The sequence below is a fragment of the Rissa tridactyla genome, chromosome 6 (genome assembly GCF_028500815.1).
Source record: "Rissa tridactyla isolate bRisTri1 chromosome 6, bRisTri1.patW.cur.20221130, whole genome shotgun sequence".
Classification (NCBI taxonomy): domain Eukaryota; kingdom Metazoa; phylum Chordata; class Aves; order Charadriiformes; family Laridae; genus Rissa; species Rissa tridactyla.
Genome location: NC_071471.1, coordinates 53,888,551 through 53,905,136, shown reverse-complemented (window position 1 = coordinate 53,905,136; position 16,586 = coordinate 53,888,551). Strand labels below are relative to the sequence as shown.

General features: G+C 43.8%; 1 protein-coding gene across 1 annotated transcript; it reads right to left on the bottom strand.

Moving 5' to 3' along the window:
* Nucleotides 1-2,232: 2,232 nt before the first annotated feature.
* Nucleotides 2,233-11,863, bottom strand: LOC128910964 (lipase member M-like). The gene is made up of 9 exons (XM_054205080.1): nt 11,729-11,863; nt 9,447-9,561; nt 9,005-9,203; nt 8,055-8,164; nt 6,981-7,117; nt 5,878-6,018; nt 4,845-4,916; nt 3,504-3,572; nt 2,233-2,466 (listed from the first exon to the last, which is right to left on the bottom strand). The coding sequence occupies exons 1-9, from the start codon at nt 11,849-11,851 to the stop codon at nt 2,233-2,235; spliced, it is 1,200 nt and encodes a 399-aa protein (XP_054061055.1). The 5' UTR covers nt 11,852-11,863.
* Between the last annotated feature and the right edge of the window lie 4,723 nt (nt 11,864-16,586).

Here is a 16,586-nt window from a genome sequence, read left to right as displayed (position 1 = left end):
TACAGTGCTGCAAGGGTGTTGTCTGGGTAGCTAACTTCTGAGGGGGAGTGTAAGGGGTGAGGGGTGAGTGTTGCTGTTGTCCAGACACTGGCCATTCTGGGACTGCATTCCTGATGGATGGCAATAAGAAGATAACGTTTGCTTGCAGGAAACTCTAGGAAGTTGAGAAGCTACCTGATGAGCATTTGGAAATTTTTTGTCTTCCATCAGAGAATTTGGCAATCCTTTGAAAAGTCAGTTAGGTTAAAGGTAATGTTAGGTTGAACACTAGGTTTAGGTGTTTAGTGTGGAAGACACTGCACGTTGTGTTCTTTTCCAAACAGTGTTGGTCACTGACATGAGTGCTTCCCTGTAACCTCTTTCAGGGTGTGGCTGTGGCTGGTTCTTCTTGTACAGCACAGGAACGCCCTCTAGAGAAGTTTGAATTTGATGTCCTGGAGTCCCCGTTGGTGGCTGCTTCCGAACTGAGTGAGCTTAATCTCAGACCTGCGTTCACACAACCGGGTTTTGAGGAACTAGTAGATCCGCTTTCATTCATCTCCCAGAAAGGGCAGTCCCCAGTGTCTGCCCATTGCTTTCTTCAGCTGGGCAGAGCCATGTGCTCTGGTTCATGGAGAATCTGCGTTAGTTCATGGTTAACCCTGACTCTGTGGCAGGGAAAAGGCACCACTGGTGAGGGGAAGGAGTTTGGTGTTGTGATTCTTTGTTTTCCCTCCCTTCCATCGTGTGTTTTGTGCAGCGTCATGCTGTCAGGTTTATTATGTGCATCTCGACTGAATGTTGGGTGGTGCTGCAGAAGTGTGCATGAGAGCAGAGGTGAAGGACTTTGCTGCCAGACACTTCAATGAGGTGCTCAATTCCTCTTTACCTAAGCTGGAATTCTTGGTCCTGCTCCCCCTCCCTTCAGACCTAGAGCTTGTGTTTGTATTGGGTGTAATGTTTGATGTGCCCGTGCCAGGACTGCCCTGCTATGTTGTGGAGGTGGGCTAGGTCTGTTTTGAGTTCTCTGGGGTGGTCAGGACACTGGGGGTTATAAATAGTGTGGTGTAAGTGCAATCTCTGTGTCTTGGACTGTGAACGTCTCCAGAAGCTGTGAGCTCAGTTCCCAGTGATACCACAGGCTGCTAGAGAAGGTGTGTCATCTCCTTAGCATGTGTTTTCTATATTGCATGAGGCAAACATGTTTTGCTTATATATTGATATCTATCTCCCAGATTACCATCAAACGGGTTTCGTTTGCCACAAGTCTCGATTGAGGAATCTGGGCTTAAGCCCCCACCTAGAAACACCCACAGTGCCTAAGCTACCGTGTCTTGGACTGGAATGATGAACCCTTTGATGTGATTTTTCACCTCCTGGAATAATCTTGTAGGTGAGCAAGTGGGACACACTAACACTGTGAACTGAGAAGCTAGAAGAACTGGAAACAACTTCTTTACTGACAATGCCAGGAATATTTCTTGAGATTAATGCTGTTGCCCTTTTTGTGCAGGCTGCTGCTATGTCTGCACACCCTCAATCCTTAGTTTCCAGGTTATGGACGTAAAGGCAATTGTACTCTTTGTAGTAAGAGGGTTAACAAAGCATTAGTCAGTGTGACTATCTGCATCTGTCCAACAATCAAGTGAATTCTCTCTGACATAGGTTTCCTGATGTTGGATTCCTTGGCATTTGGACCATTAAAGCCAACTACTGTCTGCTTACATGCCATGGTAGTCTTACAAGTGAGTCTTTTGGGTTTGGTTTGCTGCTGTTGTTAATGTGAGAAGAAAACAGGTGAAACACTCTATCAAGAGGATAGACGATTTAATTTAAACAAAGATCAGTAATGCTTCAACAGAGAAATTAGTATCTCCCATTTTTGGGTTTTTGTGGAATAACAGCTCTGCCTCAGCTGGAATATGTGATATTGTTCTGCCAGGGAAGAGAAAATGAAATCTTAGTTGTAGCAAAACCAGTCCTATAAAAGCTAAAATTTTCCAAACCAAGTGATCCCTGAAGTGTTCCTTCCAATGTATTTGTATTTTCAGTGGTCATCCCCACATACCTCAACTTCTTCAGTGAGAGTGCAGTCGACAAAATAATGTGACACCATGGAAAGCAAAATAAGAAATTTGCAAACCAATTGATGGTGGTTTGTAAACCCCTACATCAAGGCCTATATCCATATTCAACTGCTAAATAGAAATCTTTGGGGGTTTTACTGGATGAATGAATTCCCCGTGTGAAGCTTCAAAGGTGTTTTGCTATTAGTTCAATGATTTTTCGATACATTCTCTCAGTTGCATCAAGGCCCCAGATGAAATCAAGATGTCCCCAAGCAGGAATGTCCTCATGGTAAATGAGATTAGAAATCCGAGGAAGTAGCTTTGCCATGTCTTTTGGATCTGCAAATTTGTCAAGTCCACCGCTCCAAACAGCAATTGGTATGTTTATCTTCTCTATCTTGTACGCAGGAGGAGCAGACTGTAAGGAAGGGAGGAGACCTGAGTGAATGCTGTTGTATGAGAAGTTCTTTAGAGAAAGGATTCTGTGCAAGCATCTCTCTCTCCCTTCTGCATGTTCTACAGTAAAACAGTAAGGATGAAGGCCACCCTCTTAGTGTTTATTGCCCTATCCCCATTCCCTGTCTACCATGAAAAGGAATGATCCGTCCTATTCCCGTGTCTTTCCTTAGTGCCTGGCTATGAGTTGTCCTGCAGTTTGACACCTACTCGTGCCCTTTGGAGGTGGGGATATGGAAAGCGCAGTGTCTGTGTTTATCAGGCAAAGACTGCGGAGTTGTTGCTCATGTGTGTCCTGTTTTTGGCCTATGTAGGGTCCTCTTCATGCTTTTATGGGGCATGGAGTGAAAGACTTTTAGTTGTATTGTCCCAGACTTCACTTGACACTCTCTGTAGGTCACAGTGTTGTTACTGATGGAGTAATAGCCCGTGAGCATACTTGCCTTCCCTATTGTCTGTGGGGTGGTAAGAGACCATGCACAAAATGCTTTTAAATTGACCCCTGTTATCTAAGGGTTGTTCTGTTGTTATTCTCATTGACTGCTTTTTTAGGGCAACTTCCTAACCATCCAGAGTATTGGGAATAGAATGTTGCCCATTCAAAAATGTAAACTTCAGTATTTAAAGACCATATGTGTGGATGGAAGGTGTCTGAGAAATCTTTGGAATCTTCCTCCACCTGTAAAATAGTGTGCCACATATGAAATAACCTGCCCTGACTCAGAAAAGCTCTCTACAAGTCAACCGGTCTGATCAAATCTCAAAAAACTGTCAGGCAAGTTACCAGTGCTGCAGCAGGAGCGCAGCATTTCTGAGTGTTGACTGGGCAGTAACCAAACTCTTAGTGACCAAGTTTTTTCTGTTTCCTTTTTTCTGTACAGGATACATTAGTTCACCACAGCAGTAGCCTCTCTGAAAGCAGCTCTCTCTTTGAATTTTTCTGTTCTTATTTTTTCCAGGACCCAAGGACAAGATCTCAGGGAAACCGTATTGCCTTACCTGGTTGTATTTCTTCATGTTTTCCTTAGCGCCGTAGTCATAAGCTTGAAATTGGCCTGAACGCGTTAGCTATTAATATTGTAACAAGGACAGATAAAATGAAAGTGTTAGGAGACAGAACAGAGTGCAGGAGGCATTTTCCTGCCTGTGACTGAACCCAAGGCTCAGGCAGTGGACAGGCTTCCAGGGGTACTGAGGATGGATTGTAGGGTGAGTGGCTTTATCTCCTTTCCTCTTGCTAACATTCTCTCCTGATTCTTAGCCACCACCCTTGGTAAGTTATTAAAATTTTGCTTGACTATTTTAGTTAACTAAAGTTGGAATCCCTGTTTGTGACACGGAGGTATGTAAGGGCTATTACTAGTCTAGTGTAACATATGGTACCTCCTGACACACCTCGACTTTTGTGTGTCACTTTGGTCTGCTCACAGCACTGGTGACATTTCCAGAGGCTCTGTACTTCTTACAAGAGTTTGGCTACTGGGGGCAGGGTGTGATTAGCTTAACACTAAACTGTTGTCTTCGTGAATGTGCTTTGTCAAAAGGAAAAAAAAAAAAAAAAAATTAATCTGTCTTACTGAAAATGGATGTGCATTTTTTTTTCACCTTTAAGTAACTGAGGATATGCTAGAAATCTGGTAGCTTCTCTCTATTTCTCTATTTTCTGCCTTTGTGTGCTGGTGGTCTGTATCCTGTGAATTTTCGTCAGGGGTGTGTGCAGAACCATAAGTCTATTTAAGTGTTGCCAGAAGCGGCCACAATTCTGTGCACATACAGTGGTGTATTTCTGAGACAACGCTCTCTTGTCCTGGTTTGATTTGGAACCTAGGCAGAACAACTTAGGTCTGAGAGCAGCGTAAGATGCCAGCAGAAGAGGCAGTCCCCCAGCAGAAGAGACAGTCCCCCAGCAGAAGCGTTGTGCGGTTAACTGGGTCTGGGAGGTGATGCAGGCTGCAATTAACCCTCTGGGAGAAAAGCTTTAGCCTGGATCAATTCTTTGTCTGGATCATCCCCTGGCCGCTCAAGTTCGCTTCTGCAGCTCTCAAGGCGAGTGTCTTCATAAATAAAGATGAAGGCTGGAAAGCCATTAGAGCCCAACGTGCAGAGGGGCCTGATGCGCCCTGGGGAAGTCTCAGTGCCTGATACCAAAGGGGCAATTCAGGTAATGGTCTGGTGAGCCACGGGGAACAGAGATCCCTCTGTGGCGGGCGCTCACGGCAGCACGCGAGAAGATGTGATGGGCAGTTTCCCAGATCTACCACCTCTGGACTTCCCTGGAGACTGTCGGTTGCATGAAAAGCAGTAGTAAGAGTCTGCTTATATGTCAGTGTGTGGTTATACCTGATGCCAGTGAATAATGTTCTGTACGGATACTCCAGCGGGGGTATGTCCTACGTATGTATCCATTCGACTCTGTAGAGAAAGCAGAAGTGTTACAAAGGCAATGATCCAGCGCTGTGTGAGAATAAAGCTGTGAAGGACCTGAGCAACATACTGCTGCTGTGTTAAAACCCCATTTTAATAGGATGTTCTTCAAATATCAAAAAGAAAGTTGAGGAGAGACTCACAAATATGTGAATTTACAGTAGGAAAAGAGTATGTAGAATTTTATGCCTTTGGGAGAGTCTTTCCCATGTTAGTACTTAGTCATATGGAAAACATCGTTTGGAGAGTGTATATGGGCTTTGTTTTTCTCAGTTTCTACAGTTTGTATGATGCTTTTAAATAGTGCTGTGCTTAGTCAGGAGAGGAGGATTGCATAACGAGGCTACATGTGTGTGAGCTTTTTATAGGAACACTTGTTAAGTTGTCTGAGTATGTGAGATCAAAGGCCACTGGAGAACTGACATGTGGAAGGTCTGCAAGAAAAAAAAAAAGTAGCAGCCAGAGTAAAGGAATGAGGTCTTGCTGTTGAGAGAAGTGTAAAGAAACAGCTTTGAGCTTTGACTAGAAACGTTTTGATGTGTAGTGACCAAAAAGAAACAAACTCTTATGTTCAGAGGATCTGGATGTCTTCCTATTTAGGAAGGAAAATATGAATCGTGCAAAAGAAAAAAGGTGTTTCTCCTTCTATTTGTCCATTTCAAAAAGCTTTGGTATCTTTTCCACTTTTTTGCTTATACCCAGAAGAGGAGACACTGAGGGACATCATTGCATGATGGGACCATTCTGAATTCAGCCTTTCTTCCTTGCGTGATTTGAATGTGTCAGGTGGCAGATCTCATATTAGCTGAGGTCCTGGTTGGCATTACTGAAACCCTCAACACATTTCTCTATGTCTCTGTAACTGCTTGTAGACATAAGGCAGAAAAATTATTTTCCTTCAAAATTACTTGAGCTTTACTTGTATTAGAGTGTTCTTAGATGTGCTTACCGTGTTCAGACTTTGCATTCTGTCCCCAGATATGAAGCAGAAGATACTGGCACAAACTTTTCCCAGAGATCTGCAGAACCATGTTAAAGGCCCTTTCAGCAGTCCATTCTGATGAAGAGTTCCTTTGCAGCCAAGTAGTAACTGAGGAGAGGAAAAGTGCAAAACTTCTGGTTTTTTCCTTGTTGCAGGATTATTTCATGCAGAAAACTGTCACTCCCGTTTCTCTGATAGTCTTCCCTCTTAAGTAAGATTGCTGAAACGAAACTGCTTGACATCCCAGTATCCTTTAAAGTGTGTTCTTCCCAAGAGCACACCAGATGTTCTTCCTGCTTCTTATTATTAGGCACAAGTCACTGTCCATCTGACTGTAGTGCGTTCACCTCAGTGAGAAAGGGAGTTGGCTGCACTCGTGACTGCAGAGTACAGGAAGTCCCTTTTTGCCCTAATATTTCTTCCAGGCAGGTACACAAACTGTACTGTGAGTATTGCTACTGCGTAAAAGAGGGAGCAGACAAATGAGGAGGATGCAGAGCCGGATGCTCTATAGTCACATAATGGGTACAGCTTGGCCAGAAAGCGGATGTGCTCCTGCAGTTTAACATTAAGTTTAGCATGCAGGATTTCCACCATTCCCAGCAAATTTTACTAAACTGGTAAATTCTGGTGTGAAATAGGTATTTCCCTTTAAGTTTCCTTTATCATTTTACAAGTGAATATTTCACAAGCATAAATGAGCTGCATGTATAATAAAATTAAGATGCGAAATCTCTTATTTGTAGTTTTCTACTAGTGCCTAAGCCTAGATTTAGTAGACTACGTTAGACTCCTTTTATTCTGGTGTTTGTGAGTTTCCTTCAAAAATACTTGATTTCAACAAATAATGGTGAAAGTATGCCTGTTATCTTAAAGAAGTTGCAAAAGAGATACCATGCCAAGTCTTGCAGCTTAGCTCTGTGGAAAATCTGAAGTCTACCAGCACTGTCATCAGCCTGATACACTGAATTAATTCCTAACTCATCACCCCCTTAAAATCGGTTCAGCTTGAGTGAGTCCAATAGAGACAAGGCAGACGATTATGCCTTTTAGAAAGAGGAATGACATACCCTGATCAGTGATTCAGGAAGACGTGCAAATGTTACCAGAGGACTGGTAGCATGTGTGATTGTGGTTACTGGTCCCACAGCAAAGAACACTTTAACCCTTTGAGCCAACTCAGGATAAGTGGAAAATGCTATGAAGCCTGCAAACACAAAAGACACCAGTCAAATTATTGAAGAGATCTCCACAGACCAAATAAACAAAAAAGCAGTAGCCAGCAAAGAAGTGAGACTAGATTAGCAACCCATTGGCTGTTGCCATTTCTATGCTGCAGACCCAAGGGAAATGTGTGATTCTTGAAACTTTCATTTGGGAGGCAGAGTTCATTCTAAGGATACAGGTTCATTAGAGCATGTCCAGACATTGATTTTCTCAGAATTGACAATGTGGTGTTAAGGCCATTTTTTGGGGAGAAGATGCATTAATCAGATATTTTTATTTCAAATTCCCATTAAAGTTCTCCAAACTCTAATAAAATAATTAGTTTTTCAGCTTGCAATCTCTAAAAGACCGTATAGGTTTACACTGTCACACAGTGATACAAAAATTGTCTGAGGATTATGAGCAGATTTTTACATGTAACTAAGTGCAAACTCAGGTGAGGGTGAATGCACACATAAAGGAAGAGAATGGGGAAGGAAGGAAGGAAGGAAGGAAGGAAGGAAGGAAGGAAGGAAGGAAGGAAGGAAGGAAGGAAGGAAGGAAGGAAAACCAAAAAAGAGGTGCATCCCATCCTGTTTTCTGAACACATCTACATTTCTCCACTGATATATTTGTGACAACTTTAACTGGTTGCCTAGAACATAGGTATCTAAAGACAAAGAAGGTGGTGTCTTGGCCTGAATGATTCATTCTGCAAAAGGACCCTTAGAATGCAGGTAGGAGAATAAAGGAAAATAATTGTCTAAGAATGTGGCCACATGCCACTTCCACCCATTTTCTCCTTTGTTTCTGAGTTTATTTTTGTAAAAGGGCAATGGCACACCATGGCATAAACCCCAATATCTACTCATGGATCTTATATATAAATCATAGACACTAACACTAACTGTTTTGAACTCAGGCAGCCCTAATGTTACCTGCAGCTGAAGCTTCCGAGTGACCAATATAGTATACATCCTTCTGCCCGGTTTTATTCATGATGAAGTACAGCTCTGCTGGAATATCGTATTTACCCATTTCATCGAAGCTACAGGGGAGAAACACAAAAAGCTAGCAGGCAGTTTGGCTGTCACAGTGTGAGTTACTGACTGTCAGTTTTGCTCATTGCGCCAAGCAGGACCCATTGAAAGGTGAGGTTGCACGCTTTGCATTCTTGCTTGAGTTGGGGAAGGGGGTAGAGGGATGCAGCTGTGCTGCCAGGCTGCCCCATGCCTTGGGCTCTCTGCAAAGGTTTTGTCTATTAGCAGAGGCTCTTCCAGACGTGATTGTAATCATTGCTTTCACCAACATAGATTACAAAAAATATTTATCTCTCAGTTAACATCAGTTGTGATACATCAGATTTCTAGACTGAGCTGGGCAGTCTCCTCTCCTGTCTGCACTTGGGACATGGTATCTGGTGGGAGACTTCAAGATTATTGATGCCTCCCAGTTTTGGAAGTCTTCTCCCCAAAGAAAGCAGCACTGTGTGTGGACAAAGGTGACCTCACTGTGTGTGGACAAATGTGACCTCACTGTGTATGGACAAAGGTGACCTGTGTACGGACAAAGGTGGCCTGTGTACTTCCAGCTTTGCTTCTGTATGTGCTGATTCCAGAAGGACCTGTCAGATTGCGTAGCCAAGCCCTTCTCATGACCCCCCAGAAGTGGCTGCATCTGGAGAAAAGAGTTGGTCTAGTCTCCTTAGATGTTGCGTGTCCCACTTGAAGTCAGATTATATGAAAATAATTAGGGTTTTCATATAATCCAGAAGGGGATATTTTCATATAACCAGAAAGGGAAAGATTCTGCATCCCAATATTAACTGCCCAGTCTTGCTAGTCCCCTGAATGTTGCTTTCTTCAGTAATTCTTCCTCCACCGAGTACCTGAACTGCCAGAACTCTTTCTGGCTGGGATTAAGGGTCTTGTGTTTTAAAGACCACGTGTCTCCTCGGCTGTTTCCCATCCAGACATCATAGCCAGCATCTGCTAGGATGAAGCCTAGACTGTTGTTGGGCAGGTTAGAGATCCAGTGAGTAGAATCTCCTAAAGTACCATGGTGTAGCAAGACTGCAGGCTTTTTCCCTGGAAAAGAAGAGGGTTTTCTTATGCTGTAGTAGTAAGTAATATGTAGTTAAAACTGGGGTGCGGAGATTGGTTTTGCAGGAGTTTTTTAACCTATATACAGAATTCAGGCCACATTCCTGACTAGATGCTCTTGCGGAGATGGAAAGGTGTGGAACATGCCATTGCATGTGCAAAGGGGAAAGATGGGGGACGCGTGTGAGAGCCAACTCTCAGACTTTCCATATGTCCTGTAACTCACACCTGTATTTTGGCTGTTCCTCCCTGCAGGAATTCTGAAAACAGCAAGAATGTATCCATCCTGCGTGGTAACTTCATATTCCTCACTGGGGTACCCATGATATCTGATAATTTCAGTCTGTGGGAAGCCAAAGGAGAGCTTGTTAACATGCATTTACGATGTAGAGGTTTGTGAAGAAGGTGTCTAGAGGCTACTTCTATAGAGGAATGTGAAGCTAGCCAAGAACATGCCAGGGAGATTAATATGATAACATAGAACTGGCTTTTTCTCTACTGCTCTGTGTTGTTCTGGTAGGAACGGACCCGAAAGAAATTCTTGTAGGACAGTACAACCCATGCCTTTCTCTTTCGGGAATGATCAGATATATGCTATAACATAGCCATGGAGGCTGGAGGATGCAAACGGCAGCGAGAGTAATTGAGCTGTGTTTGTGTGATGTAGTTTGTGTATGCTCTTTAACATTGTACCTCTCAAATTGAAATACCAAGATCTGCGTTTGCATCTAGTTAGACTTGGAGGTCTCCTGACATACTGCATATTGCTTATGTTTTGGCTAGGTAGTAATTGCTGTAGCAGTGACATCCAAGCACTACACAGGCTTATAAGAGTATCAGGATGACAGAGCTCGCCTGTGCAGTAAATAAGACAGTTTCTGGGCCCTGTAACTTGATTGTATGTGCTGTCATGTGGTAGGACTGTCCTGGGAGTAGCTTTTCTCTGAGTATCCCAGTACTCTCCACCACTTTTCCTGGATGCATCTTTGTTCTTTTAGACTTTGGGGATGATGCTATTAAACAGCTTGGATAAAGCCATCCTGTTTTGGAGGTTAACCTGGCTGAGCAGCGTGGAGGAACACTGGTTCTCTTTAATATCTTTATCAATGATTTGGACAAAAGGATCAAGAGCACCCTCAGTAAGTTTGCAGACAACATCAAGTTGGGTGGGAGTATTGATCTGTTTGAGGGTAGGATGGCTCTGCAGAGGGATTTGGACAGGTTGGATCGATGGGCTGAGGCCAATGGTATGAGGTTCAACAAGGCCAAGTGCGGGGTCCTGCACATGGGTCACAATGACCCCATGCAGTGCTACAGGCGTGGGGAAGAGTAGCTGGAAAGCTGCCCAGCAGAAATGCACCTGGAGTGTTTGTTGACAGGTGGCTGAATATAAGCCAGCAGTGTGCCCAGATGGGGCAAAAAGGCCAACAGCATCCTGGCCTGTATCAGGAATAGTGTGACCAGCAGGACTAGGGAAGTGATTGTCCCTCTGTACTCAGCACTGGCGAGGCACTACCCCAAATACTGTGTTCAGTTTTGGGCCCTTCACTACAAGGAAGACATGGAGGTGCTGGAGCGTGTCCAGAGAAGGACAACAAATCTGGTGAGGGGTCTGGAGAACAAGTCTTATGAGGAGTGGCTGAGCGAGCTGAGATTGTTCAGCCTGGAGAAAAGGAGGCTGAGGGGAGACCTTATCACTTTCTGCAACTACCTGAAAGGAGGTTGTAGCGAGGTGGGGGTTGGTCTCTTCTCCCAAGTAACAAGTGATAGGACAAGAGGAAATGGCCTCAAGTTGCACTGGGGGAGGTTTAGATTGGATATTAGGAAAAATTTCTGCACTGAAAAAGGGTTATCAAGCCTTGGAACATGCTGCCCAGGGAAGTGGTTGAGTCACCATCCCTGGAGGTATTTAAAAGACGTGTGGATGTGGTGTGGGGACATGGTTTAGTGGTAACTTGGCAGTGCTAGGTCAATGATTGGACTTGATGATCTTAAAGGTCTCTTCCAACCAAAATGATTCTATGATTCTATTCTATGATTCCACGATTCTAGGCAAGCCGGGTAGGGTGGATCTCCTATTACAGACTCGCTCTCAGCATCACCTATCACACTCTTGCCACTATTGCGAGGAAATCTGGTGATTCAGAGCAAGGGGTCTTGGATTACTTTGTGTTGTGAGAATCTGCTGTTTGAAGAAGGGGTTCATCCTACCTTGCCACTGTACTGAGCAAACAGGTTGTTACAGAAGGGGAGGACTTTGCCTCCCTTGAGACTAGAAACCAGCCTTTGCCTCTACTGCAAAGGAAGTCTTCTCTCTGGCAGCTCAGAATTTTTGGATAGCAGCATTAAGGTTTCTTCTAGGCAGGTGCTCCCTATCACAATGCTGGAATGACCCCTTTGAAGAGGGTCTACTTTTAGTCTCATGACAGGGACTGTTAGTGGTGGGGCAGTGGTAGTGGTAATTGGAGAGTCAATTTAGAAAGAAAGAGGTAGAAAATGACCCAACTTACAACATTCATAAAGCATTCGGGGTTGCGATTCTTCTTGTTGTCTGAATTCAGAGTGGGGGGTGTTGTGAATCCCACTGAGAAGGCAATTCCTTGGGCGCAGAGCAGCAGGAGGAGGCACCACATCTTGGGGCTGTGTGAAAGAGCACATGCAGGGGTGTTTGTGTTAGGAAGAGAGTGGCGTGGAATTTCACAGGAAGACACAAGTGGGGATTCTCCTGAAGGTTGCCCAGGGTCTGTTCCCCAGGGGTCTGCCTGAATAAGTACTTGTGTGAGGGTGGACTGTCTACGGGTTCCCTGTTTAAGGAGTGAGTCAAAGGCTCCAGGAGGATGTGGAACCTCCCTGGGAGAATGTGCGTTTATGATATCAGTACTAGTTTGTGTCAAGGGTTCCTTCCTTTTTCTCTCATGTGTGGTCATTCCTATTGTAAATCTGTGTCTTGGCCACCTGGAGGAAAAATGGCATTTTCATGGGTTTTAGGGTTTGACTGATGGTCACAGGGAAGCTTTTCTGAATAGAAATTGTAGGGTGCAGTCTGTCTAGTTAGTTACCTTTGTAATCAGCATAGAGGAAACAAGCAGTTCATAAAACCAGAGTTTATTATCTGACATATTTTGAGGAAGATTTTCAAGATTGGAGAGCTGGGAGTGGACAGCCAAAAGATTTGTTTTCTCTGAACTTCTTCGTGAGGGAGTGCTGTGATTTAACCCCAGTCAGCAACTGAGCACCATGCAGCTGCAGATTCATTCCCTGCCCCTGGTGGGATGAGGGAGGGAATCAGTGGAGTAAAAGTGAGAAAACTTGTGGGTTGAGATAAAGACAGTTTAATAAGTAAAGCAAAAGCCCTGTACACAAGCAAAGCACAACAAGGAATTAATTCACTGCTTCCCATGGGCAGGCAGGTGTTCAGCCACCTCCAGGAAAGCAGGGCTCCATCACGCATAACAGTTACTCGGGAAGACAAAACACTGTAACTCTGAACGTCCCTCCCTTCCTTCTTCTTCCCCCAGCTTTATATACCGAGCGTGATGTCGTATGGAATATCCCTTTGGCCAGCTGGTGTCAGCTGTCCCAGCTGTGTCTCCTCCCAATTTTTGGTGCACTCCCAGCCAACTCGCTGGTGGGGCGGTGTGAGGAGCAGAAAAAGACTCAACTACTTAGCCACAACCAAAACCAGCAGTGCACTATGAACACCATTCTCATACCAAATCCAAACACAGTGTTATACCAACCGTTAGTAAGAAAGTCAACTCTATCCCAGCTGAAACCATGAGAGGGTGGGAGTTCTCAATTCTTTTAATTTTTGGTTAAATCTGTCATACCCCTTGAGTCATTAGAACATTTGTATTAAATCAAAACTGGGATAATTAATTTCAGCATCCAAACCACTCTACTGCATCCACTTTGTAGGAGAATACTTCCATTCTTCTGTCAATAGAACAGAAATGCTCCCACCCGTGTGCTCTGGAAGCACAGTTTTACAGTAGATATTCCACTGCTTTCTGAAGTTTTATTCAGTTCAAACAGAGTAAACACGTTCCTCTATTTCTGCATGTGGCACATAGTTTGGGAACAAAACTGAAAAGTTCAGCTTAAGTCACAGGGCTTTTTTTGTATTAAAAGTAAGGCAATGGGGTAGCTAAATTGTTGCCCTTTTTAAGGTATACTTTTTTCTATATACTATATTGTCGCCTGACTTAGCTGGCATGTTTTAATGCGCTACCAGAGGAATGCTTTGTAAATCAGATACACTGTGCCTGTTAACTCCAAGACTCGGCATGCACTGTCTCATTAAGTCTTGACTGTAGGAGCCTTGAACAGCAATCTAGTCTTTTTACATAATGAAGCAGCGCCAAAGAGTGGCATTTACCATGGCAAACAGGAATTAACTGAAATATTTAATCAAAAAAAATCAAAAAAGTAGAGGAAGAGACCTGAAAGATACATTCAAAAGGCCATTTATGAAGACTTTTGATATTCAACAAGACTAAGCTTTAAACTTTCTATTTTTTTCACATTGTAAATGGGACAGAAAGGCACCAGGGCAATTAATGTAGTTAGCAGATATCAGAATCTCCTGGCTAACTTATAAGGAAAGCTTAAATGCATTTGGAACTATGAGAGCAAAATACTCAATTTATGCACACGTTTTCCATACTGAGATTTTCATGCATCCACAGTGACATCCTTAGGAAAAAAACACGAACAAGTAGAACAAAATGAAACCATCAGTTACTCCTTTTTCCCATTTGAGCAGCTCAAAGGATTCTTCATCTCCTCAGCTTTAGCAAACACGCGCTTTGATGCATAGCATCAGGCTCGTGGATCAGAAAGGATGCAGGCTGTCTACTCTGGCAAGCAACTGCACAAAAGCAAGACTGCACATCTTCATGGAGGCAGGCAACAGAGATAGAGACCATGAACACATATCTACAAGCAACTTACCTCGGCTTTGACTGCCTTGCTCGTGTCTTCTGCTGCAGCTCCTGGTCCGTCTCCACTAGCAGGCTGATTCACTGGCAGACACCTTTGCCAGTAAAAGGAAATAAAAATTCACTTACGAGCAGCAGTAGAGTGCTGTGTGATTTCTGCATGTATAGGAGAGCATCTTTAACTACTCATTTGTCAGTATTTAAGGAGTGGAGTTACTTTATGATAAACACCACTGTTGCACAATACTCTGAAAGAGCCAATTGCACCACAAAGCAGGAGAGGTAAAGGAGGTGTCTAACCTGTGGTTAAGATATTTAGCAGGAACCTGGGGGATTCTTGCCCCGGAGGCTGTAACAGATCTTGATCTGTTACTGCTGCCTGTCTCAGGGAGTGCTGTGACCACATTATTTTGGGATGAAGAGGAGCAGAAGTCCCGCTTTTCTCAACACTTTCTACCTATGAATGTGGTCTCTGTTGCCATGGTTTGTACAGAAGCTGGCATGGTCACTTGTTTTCTGAACTGCTGTTTGCAGATTGCTCGGGGACAGTAAGGTGCGTATTTAGTATCCTACACATATTCCTAAGCTGTTGTTCAGTGAACACCATAACGTGAAAAGACCAGTTTGCTCTGAATTAGCCTGCTCCTGCAGGGATTCTCGGGTATTGAATTAAGTTTGGAAACATTGTGTAAACTTTGACTCAGAGAGGATGCTAACAAGATTTCTTGCTTCTTCCAAGCCATTTCCATGAACTCTGTGAAAACATGGAAACCTCTGCCTAACTGCTGAATTAATTGTAGTCAGCCCAAGGGCTCAGCCCTCACTGAAATTGGCCTGGTACAGCAAATTTCCTGGACTGTGGGTGCTAATCATCTGCTGTCTTGAGTGGGAAAACGGATTGAAGTCTTTGTTAGTAAACAGAATGTGAGAGTCACCACAGTTTATAAAGCAGAGTGCAGTTTGTGGAAAAGTCAAGAAAGTGATTTCTCAATGAAAAACATTACAGCTCGGCAAGTCTGATACCCCTGGTACAGGTGTCTTTTCTCTGCTGTATTCCCAGCTAACACTATAATACCTTTTTTGTTTTATAGAATTTTCAGCCTGGAATGATCTGCAACATTTTACCTAGTTTAACTGCATGCCAGCATATGGGATGTATGATATTATTTCTGATATTGTCAGTAGGAATTGAGTGAAGAGCAAAAGACAGGTAAACTCACCTGAAAAATGGAAAAGAGGCAATGAAAGTAATGCATATAAAAAGAGCATAGGAAACATAAAGCCTAAAAGGTATACAGAAACTTCCCAGGACATACTGTCCTTACTTAGAGAACCATGCCAGCTGAGATAGTAGGTATTCTGTTTTGAAAATGCTGGAGAAAAATGTTGATGCCCAGGTGATCTGGAGTACAGCTGGACATAGCATGAGGTGTCCAAGCATGTCTTAGCCCCCAGTGCCTGCCAACTCCCTCAGGTATTCCCAAGGTATCCTTGGCCTCTGAGCACATCCCTGATCATCCATAGGCTTGGAACAAGAGGACAAAGGGGAATACGTGTGTTCCTTTGTCCTTTGCAAATGCTATAAAATACAAAAATAGTGTTCATTTAAGGAAATGGTCTGTATAGGCTCTTCCTTTTCTTTCTTCCCAAGTACTTTTGTGGTTCTCATAAATTTTCTCCCTGCATTTGCCAGATGATTGATCACCTGTTGTTTAGGCAGCCAGGTATGGGAAAGAAGCCAGCTGTTTATCAAATGCTTTAGTCTGCTGAGGCGTCACACAGTCACTGTGCTACTTGGCCAATTTTAAATTAAGAATTGTCATATAGGATAATACTGATTGTGAAAATGCATACGTGTTTCGGCAAGTTTGTGCAGATGTACAGCCCCGCTGACTTTTACAGGACTGTTGTCTTACACATAGTGCAGTTCCAAAATATGTGCCCATGAACTGATTGTGGGGAACAGGATCTTGGGCAAGCCATGATCAGTCTGCATGAACGATGAGCTGCTGGAGCTTAGCCACAGCATGGGCTGTAACAGAAGTAACCCAGTAGTGACCATATGAGCATCAGGAGGCAAGGGGAGGGCTGGGAAGACCTGTGTTTTTCATGTGATACCAGCGGTTCACTGAGTTCGCCTTAAAGTGATATAAAATACAGGCTCCAGTCCGTGCCATGGAGGGGCTTCTTTGTGCTTGATGGAGCTGTTGAGTTAAACCTTGAAGCAGAGGTGCAAGGGACCTGTGCAGTGCTACAAGGATGTTGTCCGAGTAGCTAACCGTCTTCAGAGGGGAGGTGTAAGGGGTGAGTGTTCCTCTTGTCCAGACACGGGCCATTCCAGGACTGCATGTTTTGGGATTACATATTTCTGAGGACTGTACTGCACACACAACTGCAGCAGGCCATAGATTTCTTTCCTGAGAGTGGT

Bases quoted from the DNA above. Each gene is read 5' to 3' on its own strand.
- LOC128910964 (XM_054205080.1), bottom strand. From the start codon at position 11,851: ATGTGGTGCCTCCTCCTGCTGCTCTGCGCCCAAGGAATTGCCTTCTCA. The intron at 7,118-8,054 runs GTAACATTAGGG...TTGTGTTTGCAG, and splicing joins CTCGGAAGCTTCAGCTGCAG to GCTTCATAGCATTTTCCACT. The intron at 6,019-6,980 runs GTATGTCATTCC...TCCTCTCCTCAG, and splicing joins TTCCTGAATCACTGATCAGG to TTACTACTTGGCTGCAAAGG.